This window comes from Rhinoderma darwinii, chromosome 3 (genome assembly GCF_050947455.1).
Source record: "Rhinoderma darwinii isolate aRhiDar2 chromosome 3, aRhiDar2.hap1, whole genome shotgun sequence".
Taxonomy (NCBI): domain Eukaryota; kingdom Metazoa; phylum Chordata; class Amphibia; order Anura; family Rhinodermatidae; genus Rhinoderma; species Rhinoderma darwinii.
In genome coordinates, this window is record NC_134689.1 from 345,360,977 (window position 1) to 345,375,920 (window position 14,944).

Sequence of the window (14,944 nt, forward strand, 5' to 3'; positions counted from 1 at the left end):
TGGAGACCTATCGAAAAGTTTAAAAAAAATGCAAAAAAAAATACAAAAAAATGGGAGAAAAAGGCCCCTTCTACTGTTTATATATGTTCATATAGATTTTATATTTTTGACAACAATTGAGTGGTATTGGGCCGCAATGTCATATTTATAAAAGGTTATTTATGTCAATATGTTTTTTTTATAAGATTGGCATTTATTTGGTATTTCTTAAATAAATGGGGCCGCTGTAGCCTTTCACTAAAAAGTCATTGTCCATGTTTTATTGGGGATGGGCTGTCAAGTTTTTCAATAGGTCACAGCAGAACTAGCTGTCCATAAGTCATGACGTTTTAAGCACAGTTCCTGTTAGCTCCATTTTACCACCACCGCACAGAGATTGCACTAGACAGTGGTTGTATAATGTGGAGATTTAGAGTCATTCTTTTGTTTTAGTCTGAGAGCTCAAGTGTTAAAGGAGCTTTATTTTGGCCAGAATAAAGTGGTAAAGATGAAAGCACTATCTAGGGGCTTTGTATGGTGGCCTGGAAACAACCAACATATTGAACAACTAGCTAAGTGCTGTTTTGGGTGTCAGCAGGTACAAAACATGTGGAAACAGTTTCCCTACATTCCTGGGAATGGTCCACTGTACCATGGCAAAGGATTCATGTGCAGTTTGCTGGTCCTTTCATGTGAACAACCTTTTTAGTAGTGGTAGATACCTATTCCATATTTTAAATGACCTCTACCACAGTAAGGCACACAGTTTATGTACTTGCAAGAACATATGTTCCTGAATAGCATTGTCAGTAACAATGACCCTCAGTTTGTGTCCCAACATATTTAAGGTTAAATGGAATACGGCACATAACATCTGCACCATATCATCCTCTACCAATGGCTTAGCTGAAAGATTTGTCAACCTCCTGCAAAGTTGTTTCTACATTGTTCTTTACATTTTAGATTAGACTTCTCAAAACAGATCTAACAAAAAATGTACATCAAAGTCAGTTGCAATAAATGGACCAATCAGCTCTTAGAAGTATGTGCTAGTTTTATTTGGGACAAATTGTTCTGACAAGGAATTACAATGGAGATCAGAAGTGGCTTCCTGGAAAGATACCTGAAAAGCACAAGTCTCAGTCACTACCCTCAACCTCTGATCAGTCCTCTACAACCTCCATGGAAAGATGCTACCCTACAAAAGACTGAGACGTTCAACAGATCATTTGTGTTTGTGCTAAATTGTTTTGTACCTGAATATCTCTGTTAGGCTTCGTTCACATCTGCGCCAGGGTCCCGTTCCGATGTTCCGTTGGAACTTTCCGTCGGAACGGGACGCTGACTGACACTAACGGAAACCAATTGATTTCAATGGTGATGGATCCAGTGCCAATGGTTTTCATTTCTCTCAGTTGTGCAAGGGTTCCGTCGTTTTGACGGAATCAATAGCGTAGTCGAGTACGCTGTTGATTCTGTCATAATGACGGAACCCTTGCACAACTGAGACAAACGGAAACCATTGTCACCGGATCCGTCACCATTGAAATCAATGGTGTTGGAAACTGAAACTTTTGGTTTCCGTTTGTGTCAGTCAGTGTCCCGGTCTGACGGAAAGCTTCGACGGAACGATGGAACGGGACCCTGGCACAGATGTGAACGAAGCCTTAATGTGGAGTACTACTTCAACAAGTTTAGTTACCAATTATAATTTATAATAGTAGAAATAAGTTTAATGTATTAGATATTTATCAGATCATGTCTTGCTTATACCCTGTATTGACATAGATTGATATAGTATCCTAATCCATATTTCATTCTGCTGTTGATTTATTTTGCCTTGTTTTTTTTTTGTTAAATCCTTCCTGTTATAGTATATACTGGTTGATGAGATTATGTTTAGCTTGTGCATGTATTATTTGATAACATAATGATATACCTGACTAAAAATATCACACTTGCTGTCAGGTCTCCCGACTGATTATAGCTGATCGATTGGGGGCCAGCAGCTTGACACCTTGTGATCTTCTTGTTGTCATGCAGACATATTAACCCCTTAATGACCAGCTATATTTTCTTGATTTTGTCTCTCTGCCTTTCAGCAGCCATAACGTTTTTATTTTTTCATTGACATGGCTGTATGAGGACTTGTTTGATGTGGGTAAAATGTATTTATTTTTTTCTGCATGGTTTGAGAGTAGAAAACATTTACTGTGTAAATTATATAGTTTATTTTTGTGGCGTGAATATAGGAAAAAGCTATTTTTCCTAAGGGTGTTTTTTTTCTTTTTTTCTTTTCTTTTTAATCCTTTTCATGTTTCACACTAAATAACCTGTTAAATTAATTATTCAGGTTATTGCAGTCATGTAGATATATAATATGTTTAGTTTTGTTTTTTCTGTAATGTGTGGAAAATAAAATATATTATATGCTAATTAATGACTTTTCTCTGACTTTTTTATTTATAATTTTTGTTATTTTTTTAATCTTATGAAGGGATAATTTTATTTACAACTTTATTTTATACTTATAATGTATTAGCATACTCCTGTATGCTAATATATTACATTGTGTTACTATGACACAGGCTTCTGTTAAGGCAACACACATGTTCTCTAACAGCAGGATTATGGGAACAGACAACACTGGGATCCTTTCTAGGCCCCCAGGATTGACCGCAGAGGGTTCCCCCAGTATCTGATTGCATCACCGGAAACCCGGATCGAAGAGGAGAGTCCTCTTTGATCATGCTGTGGTCACGGATCGCGATGATCAAAGGGTTAAACATCTGAGTCCAAAGATGTTTCAGATCCCAGCTTTATTCAGTACCCTTCTCAACATACAGGAGGGGTTAGTAACAGCTCCTTCTTAGAGGATGAGCGCTCATAAGCCTTTTATATAGCAATCCCAAAAGACGTTGCTGTATACTAAGGACCTGCACCGCCCACCGTCAAAAGGCAGTGGGCAGTCATCAAGGGCTTAGTTAACAAGCAGGTCTTACATCAGTATATCTGGTTTTAAATTATCTGTGCCCTCTCCTACAATTCAGAAACCATATTATATATACACACATTATATCTTTTTTTCCAACTGACTACGTTAAAGGGGGCATTTTTATTCCATTACTATGAACAGATAACTTTTGAAAATGTAGAATTTCTTAAAATATAAAAACTGCATTATTTATTTACATAAATGCATTCAACAGTAGAAATTCTCCACCTTCCTTTATATTGTAAGGAAATAGCTTTATCTTATATCTACCCTATGGCTTTCATGAGTACAAAAGGAAATGTTACCTTTTCTTGTTGCATTATAACATTAGACAGAACTGTACATTAAGCCCATCTTCAAATGGATAACCATCCCTCCGTCCTGTCCTGCTAGGTTTATTAATGTCTCCTTAGCTCTTTAAGGCCATATAAGACTGTCCTCTTAAGTTCTCAGCATGATCTTGTGCTGGCCCAAGGGCCTGGCAGACTCATACATATTCAAGTTTTACAAATGGGAAGCAGTTTCCTCACAGGTGTTTGCACCAAGGAGAAGCTGAGAGTCGGAATTCATGTCTGCCCATGGTGTAAAGCTTAGTACAAAAGAACACAGACGCAAATAACACAGTAATTACGATGCCACATGCCGGTTGTCAGATGGAGCTGTCTGGCAATTTCTATTGAGGGACAGACTCACTAAATACTCTAAGGACTCTGCCAAGTTTTTAGTATAGCAACAACCACAACATTTATTTCTATAAATCTGTAGAGCAAAATTTCAAACCTAAGCAGTTCATTAAGGTCCAAAGATTATTCTTTATGTTTTACCATGTGAACATACTGTCAAAATGCTTGATATGTTCTATGAAAATACGTCTTGGAATGGCATATACAATAGACTCAATAATGCCATGCGTCTAAGCTCTTCCCATCATAACCAGGACTGTGTAATGTGAGTGCTATAACCATTCCTCCTGCAGTCCTGATACATGTATACCAACACACTCACCCAGGATCAACTCGAGTATTGTTTGGCACAGCAAGACGGATGGCTATATCACTCAGATTAAACAGTCCTGCCCCAATAGAACTGGGACCAAGTCCTTACCTCAAGGAACCGGACCAAACGCCATGTCCGCTGCTCAGATCTTAGAAACTGGGCCGCAACTGAAAAGAGGCCCCTGTCTAATGTTCACTTAGTACTACAGATTACCATTTTGGCTAGTGATCAACTTTAATTAAAAAAGTAAATCTTGGTATTAAACAGTTAGGTTTCTTGGGTTTTACTTTTTGTATGTACTAATCGTGACAACAGCTGAAAAGACTCACTGGACAATGTTAACCCCATCAACCTGCAGGGAAACTTTGATTTTAAAGGGTTGAAGCAATGGCTAAGCCATGTCTAGATCAACCGAGTTTAGACTATTTCGATTTTAACGTGTTGTCTCATCATATGAACCCCTTTTTCAATTGAAGCTGGCTTCTAAATCTACCAGCAAGCAACTGATATGAAACATGCAGGATGCACTGGCCAAACATTTTCCCTAAAGTGGTTGAATGGATATAATACATGGATATGCCAGGTTTACCAGTGTAGGAGCCACTATTCATTATTTGCTCTCCATACTGGCTAATAGAAGGGATCTCAAGTGGGGTATTCCCTTCTATGATGTTTATTCTCCTTTATAAAGTTTATAGAAAGGGGTTATCATTGAGAAATTAAAGCCAAATTAGTATCAACAAGAAATAAAATCAATGTATGTGGCTAATTTTACACCCAAAGCAGTTAGCCAATGTACATATATATATGCGCTAATCCATCCACATCTCCGGCAGTACTGAGCTGGAAAGTGACCTCATGTCTTTTGATTGGCATATACTGTTAGAAATGCTTAACACTTGATTTTTTTTTTCCTTACCTCATTTCTGAGCATACTTTATATGACTTTTAAACTATAAACTAAAAGAAGGGTCAACAGACATACTGCAGATGCCATTCTAGTATTAAAAGGATTAAAATTACTCTAATAAAGTAAAAAAAAAAATCTGAATGCCCAAGTGATAACAGATGCTGTTTTGTGCTGGACCTTGCTGCTATTATAATGAATGAAGAGCTGAGATCTTTTCACCTCCCCATCTGCAATCAGTCACTGAGAAGAGCCTGCAGAATGCATCTATTCAGTATTAACTATAGTCCTTGAATGGCTGGTGTATGAGAAGCAGTAAGGATCAGCCTTGCAATGGAGATAAGCTCTGTTGTAATCAGAGATTACGCCTCTTGTACTTTGATAGCATTTGTATGATAAATAGGTTTTGATGTTGTACTGTGTGTTATAAACCCTAATGTCTGGGTGCTTCAATAACTGCTACAGACAGGCTTTTTAATGTTCACAGACTAATTACCCTTCTGCTGAGATGTTCTATGAATGGCAAGGATATAGCGGTGACATTCAAGAAGAACTTAACCCTGTCATGTTTTGGAGTACGCTTTATGCTGCCACATGCTACGATGTATACTGCTTTTATTTCCATTGTTTATAATTGGGACCAAGTGATGTCCAATCAGTAGATGTTGTTCCCAATGTACTCCAATATTCCTTTGATATCTCTGCAAACGTGTCCTTTTTATTGTTCTACCCATTTTTAACTTTTATATCTCTTGCTTTTGTCCGAGGAAAAGTCTGCACAATAAAGGCCCTTTTACACGGGCCAAATTTTGGGCAAACGAACGCTCGTTCCCGATCTGTGTAAACAGGGCAAGGATCATCCGATCAACGAGCAAACGCTCGTTCATCGGCTGATTATATTGTTTATCCTGCAAGTAGTATTATCATTGTCGGCAGTACATCTCCCCCCTGTGTAAACAGGGAGATGCTCTGCCGACATGATAGAAATGGAAGAAGATGAGCGATCGTATTAACAGTCGCTCAACCCCAAACATAGCTACTTGTGAAAGGATAAAACGATTGCTGATCAATGAGCTGTCTCGTTGACCAGTGCTCGTTTACACTGTCCATATCGGGTTGTGTAAGAGGACCTTAACACATTGACAGTCTTTGCCTATGTTTATCACGAATTCCCCTGCAATGTTTAACAATGTTTTTGGTTCAAAATTCTGTGCAGTGTTGGAGCTCTAATTATCTGAAACAGGGCTCCAAATCCAATGCTTCCTTTCACACAGCTAAGGCTTCGTTCACATCTGCACCAGGGTCCCGTTCTGACAGTTCGTCTGAGCTTTCCATTGGAACGGGACCCTGACTGACACAAACGGAAACCAAAGATTTCCGTTTCGATCACCATTGTTTTTAATGTTGACTGATCCGGTCCCAATGGTTTCCGTTTGTCTCAGTTGTGCAAGGGTTCCGTCATTTTGCCGGAATCAATACCGTAGTCGACTACGCTATTCATTCTGGCAAAATGAAGGAACCCTTGCACAACTGAGACAAACGGAAACCATTGGGACCGGATACGTCAACATTGAAATCAATGGTGATAGAAACGGAAACCTTTGGTTTCTGATTGTGTCAGTTAGAGTCCCGTTCCAATGGAAAGCTCAGACGGAATGTCGGAACGGGACCCTGGCGCATATGTGAACGAAGCCTGAATGGTACATTTCTGTATGCCTGCCGCTACCACTAGAGAGAGCTTATGAAAATAGATTTATACTGGTTCTAGAGACTTTAATAATAAATCTATCTTTAGAAAGTTCTTTAAGCTGGACATACAGTATACATTAGATGTAAGTTGCTTGAACCCGGCAATTTCAGTGGGACCGGCCATCATTTAATGTGTATTGTGGTCTCCCGACTCTCCCCCAATGGTAGATGTCGGGTAAGAAAAGGATCCTTTTTGCCCGATCCTTTTGTTCATTAGTAGATAATGCCACTAACAGATGAGTCTGGCAGTGATGGGAAGTATAGCGGTTGGCCGAACGATTGTTTAGCTTACAGCTATCTAAAGTGTATGACTAGCTTCTGCCCCCTCCACTGGTGGCGGCTGCAGGTAACCAGAATTGTATAATTAAACTTTGCTTTTGAGCTCTAATTTAGAAAAATAGAGCTGCAACCATTAATAAGATTATGATAAAATAAATCAGGACAGAATTTTGGACCTAAAATGTAAATTATGTTCATAGATGTGCACTTGTGTTGTTTTTACCTTAGTCGCTCTAAAACACTTCCAGAAAATCATTTATTGCAACAGACAGACTGCCACATGAAGACCACCTCCAACTTTAATCAAAGCCCCACAGATATCTAAAGAGAACCTGTCAGTTCTTCTTTATATTTCAAAGAAATATTGACTAAGATACTGATTACATTCATAAATAATACTCAGCCTTACATATTTCTGATCTCTAGCCTAATTTACTTAGATATTTTCCAGCCGGCTTTGACCTCACCACCTTCTCTAAAAGCTTCCTGGAAAGTAAGGAGAAGGCTGCTTTCCAACTCCTATCCTCAGTCTGTTATATTCCCTGCTGTCTAACAACTACCAAAGTTGTTTCTATCTATTGTATATTACTTTTGCATAAATCTTTCTTAGATATATTAAACTGCTTATCCTCTCTGTACTATATGTCAAAATTCTTCAACATACAGTACATATGACTCTTCAAAAAATTGCCTTCAAATTGTCTATCTCATCTGCAATGATGAGTAGCTGTATTCCACACAATAAAACAAAATAAAATTGTGCACTTTGTTCATCTAGGGATTTTTTCTAAGACACCGTCGACTATTACTGCCTCCCTGGAAACATGATTTTCAATTGGACTGAGAATTCTTTGCTTAACTTTTTTCTGTCTTGTGCATCTCTGAGATGCAACTTCATTGTTATTTCAGACTTTAGAAAATGCACAAGGTTTGTCGTCACTTATTCTCTCCACCTGTGCCATTTGTGTGTGTGTGTGTGTGTATTATTTATAGCCAATAGTTGTTCGGCCATGCAGGTCTAGTCTTAGGGCTCATTCAGACAAGCGTAATACTCGTCTGGGTGCTGTGCGTTGAAATCACACACAGCACACGGACCCATTCATTTCAATGGGGCTATTCACACATGTGTGAGTTTTCACGGAGCGAGTGTCCGTTGTGTGAAACCCACTGCATGTCCTATATTGGTGCATTTTTGCGCACCTAGTTGCCTATTGAAGTCTACGGGTGCATGAAGACATTTGTGTGCTGTCCATGTGTCACGCATCCGTTACATATAAAAGCAGAGAAGTAAATAGAAAAAGTGCTTGCACGGATGTGAAAAACGCATGCCACACTCAAAACACACTGATGCCAATGCATACGGACATGAAATGAAGGAAGAACGCTGCACTTTTTACGAGCGCAAATCGGACACGCTCGTCTTAATGTAGCCTATGGGGTAGGCAACCGATACAGTTCCACAGGTTGCCTCCCACGTCACTACTGAAAGGGATGCCACTAGTTCAGGCATCCGGAGTTCACACCCCCAATCCTCCACTTGGGACAAGCAGATGCACAGGATGCAGCTACATTCCTCAGTTTATTGATATGTATTATTTAGGCAAGTAGCAGTATTATTGGGCACTGATTGGTGTTAATCAGGTACTGTATGGTACCACTATTTGAATAAATTGATTGTATTGTTTTAGGCATTATATGGTGGGCCATAAGGGGAAGAATCAATAGACAATAGTGCATAGGACACTGTTCTACCTACAGTAGATGGCTTTAAAAAGACTTAGATAATTTCTTAGAACGAAAAAATATCAGCTCCTATGTCAACGTGTAGAAATCTTGTTTGAATGTTGTTCCAGTCGGATTGCCACTTGGGATCAGGAGGGAATTTTTTTTCTTTTTAGGGAAGATTGGTTAATGCCTTATAGGTAATTTTTATATTTATTTATTTATTATTTTAGTTGTTGTTGTTTTAAACCTTCCTCTTGATCAATAGGGGCAAAGTTCTATAATTTCTCCCATCCCTTACCTTTCTCCCTTGGTTGAAACTTATGGACATATGTCTTTTCTCAACCATAATAACTATGTAAGTAAATATGTAAAGGCAATTACAAGTGTAGTTTATTGATAGCATGATAGGTTAAAATAGTCAGTATATAAAAAAGGCTTATACTATATGTACCCATGAAAACCCATCCTGTTCTGCAGTGGTTCTTTATTATCATTGTGACAGCGAGGATCCAAATCACACATCAGTGTCCACACACTATACATACACTCAAATACAGTAAATGCAACTATTCAAGCCAAAAAGTGTTCATACCTGCCAAAAGTTCTGATTTGTATGGGACTGTCCTGTGAACAGGACTGTGGCGAGGAATATCATACTTTAAATTTAAAGGAATGTTACGGGCAATTTTGGACGCGTTCCAGAATGAAGGCTTAAATGCCCCATGATTCTGTTTTTAGTATCTACTGCTTTAAATAATAATTTGGATCCATATGATGTCTCTATTATAATAATAATAATATATATGTATATACATACATATATATATATATATATATACACGTGTATATATATATATATATATATATATATATAATAAAATAAAAACTCCTGTGTTGTCATGACAACAGTATACTATTGTTATGACAACACAGGAATAGAGTAGCTGTAGGCATCAGGCCTATAACTTTAAGCGGTAAAGTAAGCTACTACAAGAAGTAAGCTACTCATGGACGTTTTTATATAACAGTTCTCACTAACCTCAGTGAATAAAATAGAAATGATAACTGATTTTACCAGTCTACACAGAACATTTTTTTATTTCTTGTGCATTCGTTACACGAAATAACACTTATAGTTATACTTCTTGAGTTGTACAAGTAGAATATCGGTAGAGACCTGCTAATTTGTCAATGGAAAGACACTGTTAGCTAGATGATATTGTGAGTCAGAGCATCAATGATAAAACTCAGGCAAGGTTTGGTTAAGTTAAATAATAATCATACATTTTTTGAATCCAAAAAGAGATGCTTTTCTACAAGAATTTTTTTAATGGGTTCAAACAGGACTCAATGCTGCAACGACCATTGAAAATGTGGGTTTATAGGTCATTATTACTGAAGAAACCCCATACTTCATATTAGATACTTGCCTCTGATTTTAATAAGTACTGATTACCATATAGATGTACTGTAATGCATGTCTGCACTGAACATCGGGCAATATATGTGCACAGAATATAATTCAGTCGTATCTTGTACCATTCTGAAGTCATATCCACACTGAAATTCCAAATAGCACAAGAATAGAGCCATGCAGTTCTTAATACTTTAGTGGAAATCTGCATAACGCATAAATAATGACATTAGAATTAATAGGTTTAAATTATGTTAAACTTAATACATATGAACTTTGCAAATGAGCACAATATATAAAACTGTAATTTACACTATATGGCAATTCAATCCCGAGCCTAAATCTCAAGGACAGGTGTGGAGGTGCTATCTATTATTCAGGACACAGACAACACAGGGCCCCATGAAAGTAGAGTTTATGGGCCCCTTTCTATCTAATAGCTTGTCATAGAGCACCCCCACATTAGTCTCTCTACAATCTTTATGTAATTGTGGGCTATGAAATTATTTAGGGAATATATATATATATATATATATATATATATATATATAAAATATTATTATATATACAGTATGCTAGTATATATACTGTGTATCCTTAAATATTTGAGATGTTAAAGATTCAGAATAGATCTCCATGTTACATAATGACATGTATTCAAAGTTCTTTCTGTACTAGTTTCCACTTTCCTGAGATCATACTTTGCCAGCATCAAGGACAAAAATCTAATTTCTTAAATTCTAAGAAACAATTGTCTTTCCCTAGAGGAAAGGTGAATTTGAAAAGTGGAAGCCTGACTTGTTATCTGTGTCATCCATTTTTGTGACAGAGCAAACGTTTTAATGCTTTGGTCATCTGAATTATTCAAGCACTTTCTGGCCATTCTGACATCTGTGATGAAGAACGTGTGGGATGTCGGTGGCAATAATATATTTCTGGATAAATCACTGAACGGATTTGTGTCGGTGTCTTTGTTGGTGGAGGGATATTGGGTTGATATTTAAAGAGAATGAATGAACCCTTGAACGTACGAACGTATGTACTGGGCAGATTATCAGTTATTTATTAGATATTGTATGCAGTGAACATACATTTTATGATGTAAGTTACAGGTTTTTGATGTGTATGCAGTTTTCTTCAGCTCATACTCCCAAATGTATTAATTTTATTCACAGTCGGTCATATTGTTGACATAACTGTCCATTAGTCTCACGGTCTATTTTTACAGCATTAAAAAAATCATATCTTCTATATGCCATATGTAGCTTTTTCCATTACTATCTATTTTCCTTACATGTTATTAATATAGTACTAATATATTCCACAGCTTAATACTCACACTATACAGTATAGTATTCATTTATTAGTATTTTGATGGCTGCAGTAAGTCAATCCATCTTTGTTGTTGTGGTGTAGTCGTTGGCTCTTTGATGGCGGCACTGGTACTACAGGCACTTCTTATATGGTAAAAGTTTAGCACTATTTGGCTTTATATGGACACTATTTTGTTATATGAAAGCAAAGTATGATACTTTTTGCACGCTATTGAACTTAGTGAGCAAAGTATGGGCACTTTATGGCACTATATGGATACTAAATAGCTCTTAAGGGTTTTTAATGGACTGAGGACATCTGAGACAGCTATCCGATGACAAACTCTCAGTTCTGTCCTCAAGCTGCAGCTTGTAATTTGCACAAATGAAATGCATAATATTTTAACAATAAGCTAATACTGTAAGGGCCTGTTCACATCTGCGTTCGGGTTTCCGTTGTTCCTGTCCATCAGAGGAGCAGAACAACAAACATAACAGAAACGCCCATTCCGTTGAACAAACGAGACAAGCCGTAAGCTAGTAAACTGTGTTAGCTGATAATATTAATTTGCTTTAATGTTTTTAACCCCTTAACGACATGTCACGTACTGGTACGTGGCAGCCGTTAAGGGGAAGTATGGAGCGGGCTCACGGGCTGAGCTTGCTTCATACACAGTGGGTGACCGCTGTGTTATACAGCTGACACCTCACTGTAACAAGATCACTTTGATTCCGCCCATTTAACACCTTAAATGCCACGGTCAATTGCGACCGTGACATTTAAATTGTTAGAATCAGGTGGGCGCCCCCTCAAATATGCTATCATGCCCCTCCCGCATCGTAGACAACATAAAAAATATATATAAAACATGCAAATTGCTGTTTTTTGGTCACCTTAGCGAAAAAGTCGCATGTACCCCAAAATGGTATCGGTGAAGACTACAGCTCGGCCCGCAAAATTTAAGCCCTCACACCTCTAAATTGATGGAAAAATAAAAAAGTTATGGCTCTCAGAATATGGCGACACAAAACATATTTTTTTTAGCAAATAGTTTTATTTTTTTAAAAGTGGTAAAACATAAAACAAAACATATAAATTTGGTATTGCCGTAATCGTATCAACCTGTATAATAAGGTGAATATGTAGTTTTTACCGCCTGATGGATGCCGTAAAAACAAAACCCCCAAAAAATTGTGTAATTGCTGTTTTTTGCCCAATTCACCCCACAAATAATTTTTTTTTCAGATTCCCAGTACATTATGTGGTACAATAAATGGTGCCATGAAAAACGACAACTTTTCCCGCAAAAAACAAGACCTCATATGGCTATGTCGATGAAGAAATAGAAAATGTATTGTTTTTGGAAGGTGGGGAGGAAAAAACGAATATGAAAAACTCTAATTGGCCTGGTCTTTAAGGGGTTAAAATGGTGCTGGGGCACATTAGAACACATTAGGACAATCAACTAATTAGACATCTTCTATTTTTAAAGGGTCTGACCTGGTAATAGATTCAGATGTCTTTAAGACAATATGTTTTTAAAATGATCCAACATGCAAATTCTGACAGAGATAAATTATATCGAGTGAATAACAAAATTCTAAGACATTTTCACAAAATGTCCCTTAACTCTCCCTATTACTGAAATACATTACAGTACTAAGTATGTATATTCGTTTCATTGAAAATTTTAGACAAATGATACTACTTGTATACTTATGTGCATTAGGACTCGTTCACAAACCAGAGCCGTGTGCCACCCTAATGTGCCCTGTCGTACACCATATTATGGGGTTATTCTCCTTTAGGAGCACTGTTCTTAGGCGAGAATAGCTCCGTAATAGGGCAGTTCTTTTAAACTTGCCTTCATAAAGAATCCAATGGACTTTTGAATGACTCAGGATGAAATCAGAAGGGCCCCATAAAAGTCTATGGGTTTCATATGGCGGCTTTGCATAAAGCGGAGGTTGCACAGATCTGTAATATGGTAGTGTAGTTGAGGCCTTACACTACTTGATTTCACTATTTGTATATCAGGCAATTTTCCTGTACCTTTTAATAAAAATTAATAGATATAATCTGAATCTGCAGTAGTTTTCTTGCTCACCTTGAATGCACAATCCATCCGTGCAGTTTTCCGACTCTTGACTCATCCCGTGACACGGCTTTCCTCCATTAGCGGTAGCAGGTATTGTGCACTCCCTTTCACGCTGGTGTTCACACTCCGGGCTACAGACCGACCACTCACCCCATTCCTTCCATTGTCCTTCTACGAGGAGATGAGAGGAATAATGAAATTAATATCTGTATAATTCCACTACATCTTCATCCTTTTCTATTTAATACTTTTTTTTTTTTACCTGAACACTTAGGTCCTTGTTTTTTCCCTAATAGTCTAAATATTTTTCTTGATTTATTTTTGTTAATAAATTAAAAAATTGTTTAACAACTTGAATGTTTCATTTCTAAATGTCCCGAACTTGACCTATTTTTTTATATCTTCAAAGTGCTTTTTTTGTATCTTCAGTGCTTGCCCCACGCTCCCCGCTTCCCAAGCTCTATACACACCGAACCATGGCAGCAGTCAGAGGATGAGGTCACTACAACAAGTAGCAAAAACGGACAGCGGCGGAGGGAGATTCTTCTCCCTGCTTCCTGTCACATCTAGTTGACTGCTGAATGTGTAAGCGTCAGGGGGAAGTTCAACAACCAAACATGGATCTGTGTGCCTTTAGGTATATGTAATATATATCATATATCCTATTTTATGACTGCCACTACATTCCTACTGCATATGTCACTCCTTAGCCACATCCGGGCTTCGCTTCCGTCCATATGTAGATCATAAAGGAAGCTTTATCAACACAAATGCAGTTGCACAAAGGAACCAATCAGATTCAAATTCACACTTTTAGTTGTCCTTCGGAAATGGAAAGCAGTTCTCTTATTGGTTGCTATGGCAACTGCACCACTTTCCATATATATATATATATATATATATATATATATATATCATTAATTTGTACTTTACTGCTAGGTTGCATTGTCTATTTTGCATTTGCTGTACAAAAATATATTATTACATATATATACATATACAGCCATGATCAGATCCGGCTTTTTGATCTGCGGGACAGTATTGTATCAGGGAAAGATTCTATTTTGGACATGAAACTAGACTCGAGAGGATTGGTTTTCAATTACGAATGCAGAATCCAATGCAGTCTGTCACTTCACTATGAGAATTAAATAGACACTTTATTGTTGATGACTAAATTGCATAGAAATAATTGCCATGCATGTTAAGTATAAAATACCCTTTCACTACCCTAGTAGTTCCTGGTAATGAGACAGTACGTAATACTGGAGATGGTGACAGTGATTACATGACAGAAATGACCCTTGGTTCACTGATTATGTCTTTCTCCGCCTAAAGTGATAATAAGTTACTGCATTTGAGATCAACCCATTATAATGACATCCAGGACAGATGAAAGTATCTCATACTAATGCAGACTACAGTGCACATTATCCGGTACAAATGCTGTAACTACTCTATTTAATGTACAATATGTCACACTATATT

The 14,944-nt window shown here is 37.5% G+C and overlaps 1 protein-coding gene across 2 annotated transcripts in view; it reads right to left on the reverse strand.

Moving 5' to 3' along the window:
* The window catches only part of UNC5D (unc-5 netrin receptor D), a 601,240-nt gene that overhangs the window by 198,107 nt on the left and 388,189 nt on the right, over window positions 1–14,944 (reverse strand). For both annotated transcript variants that reach the window (XM_075858460.1, XM_075858459.1), the window contains exon 7: window positions 13,466–13,627. In XM_075858460.1, coding sequence (XP_075714575.1) covers window positions 13,466–13,627 — 162 coding nt within the window. The remainder of the gene's footprint in view (window positions 1–13,465; window positions 13,628–14,944) is intronic.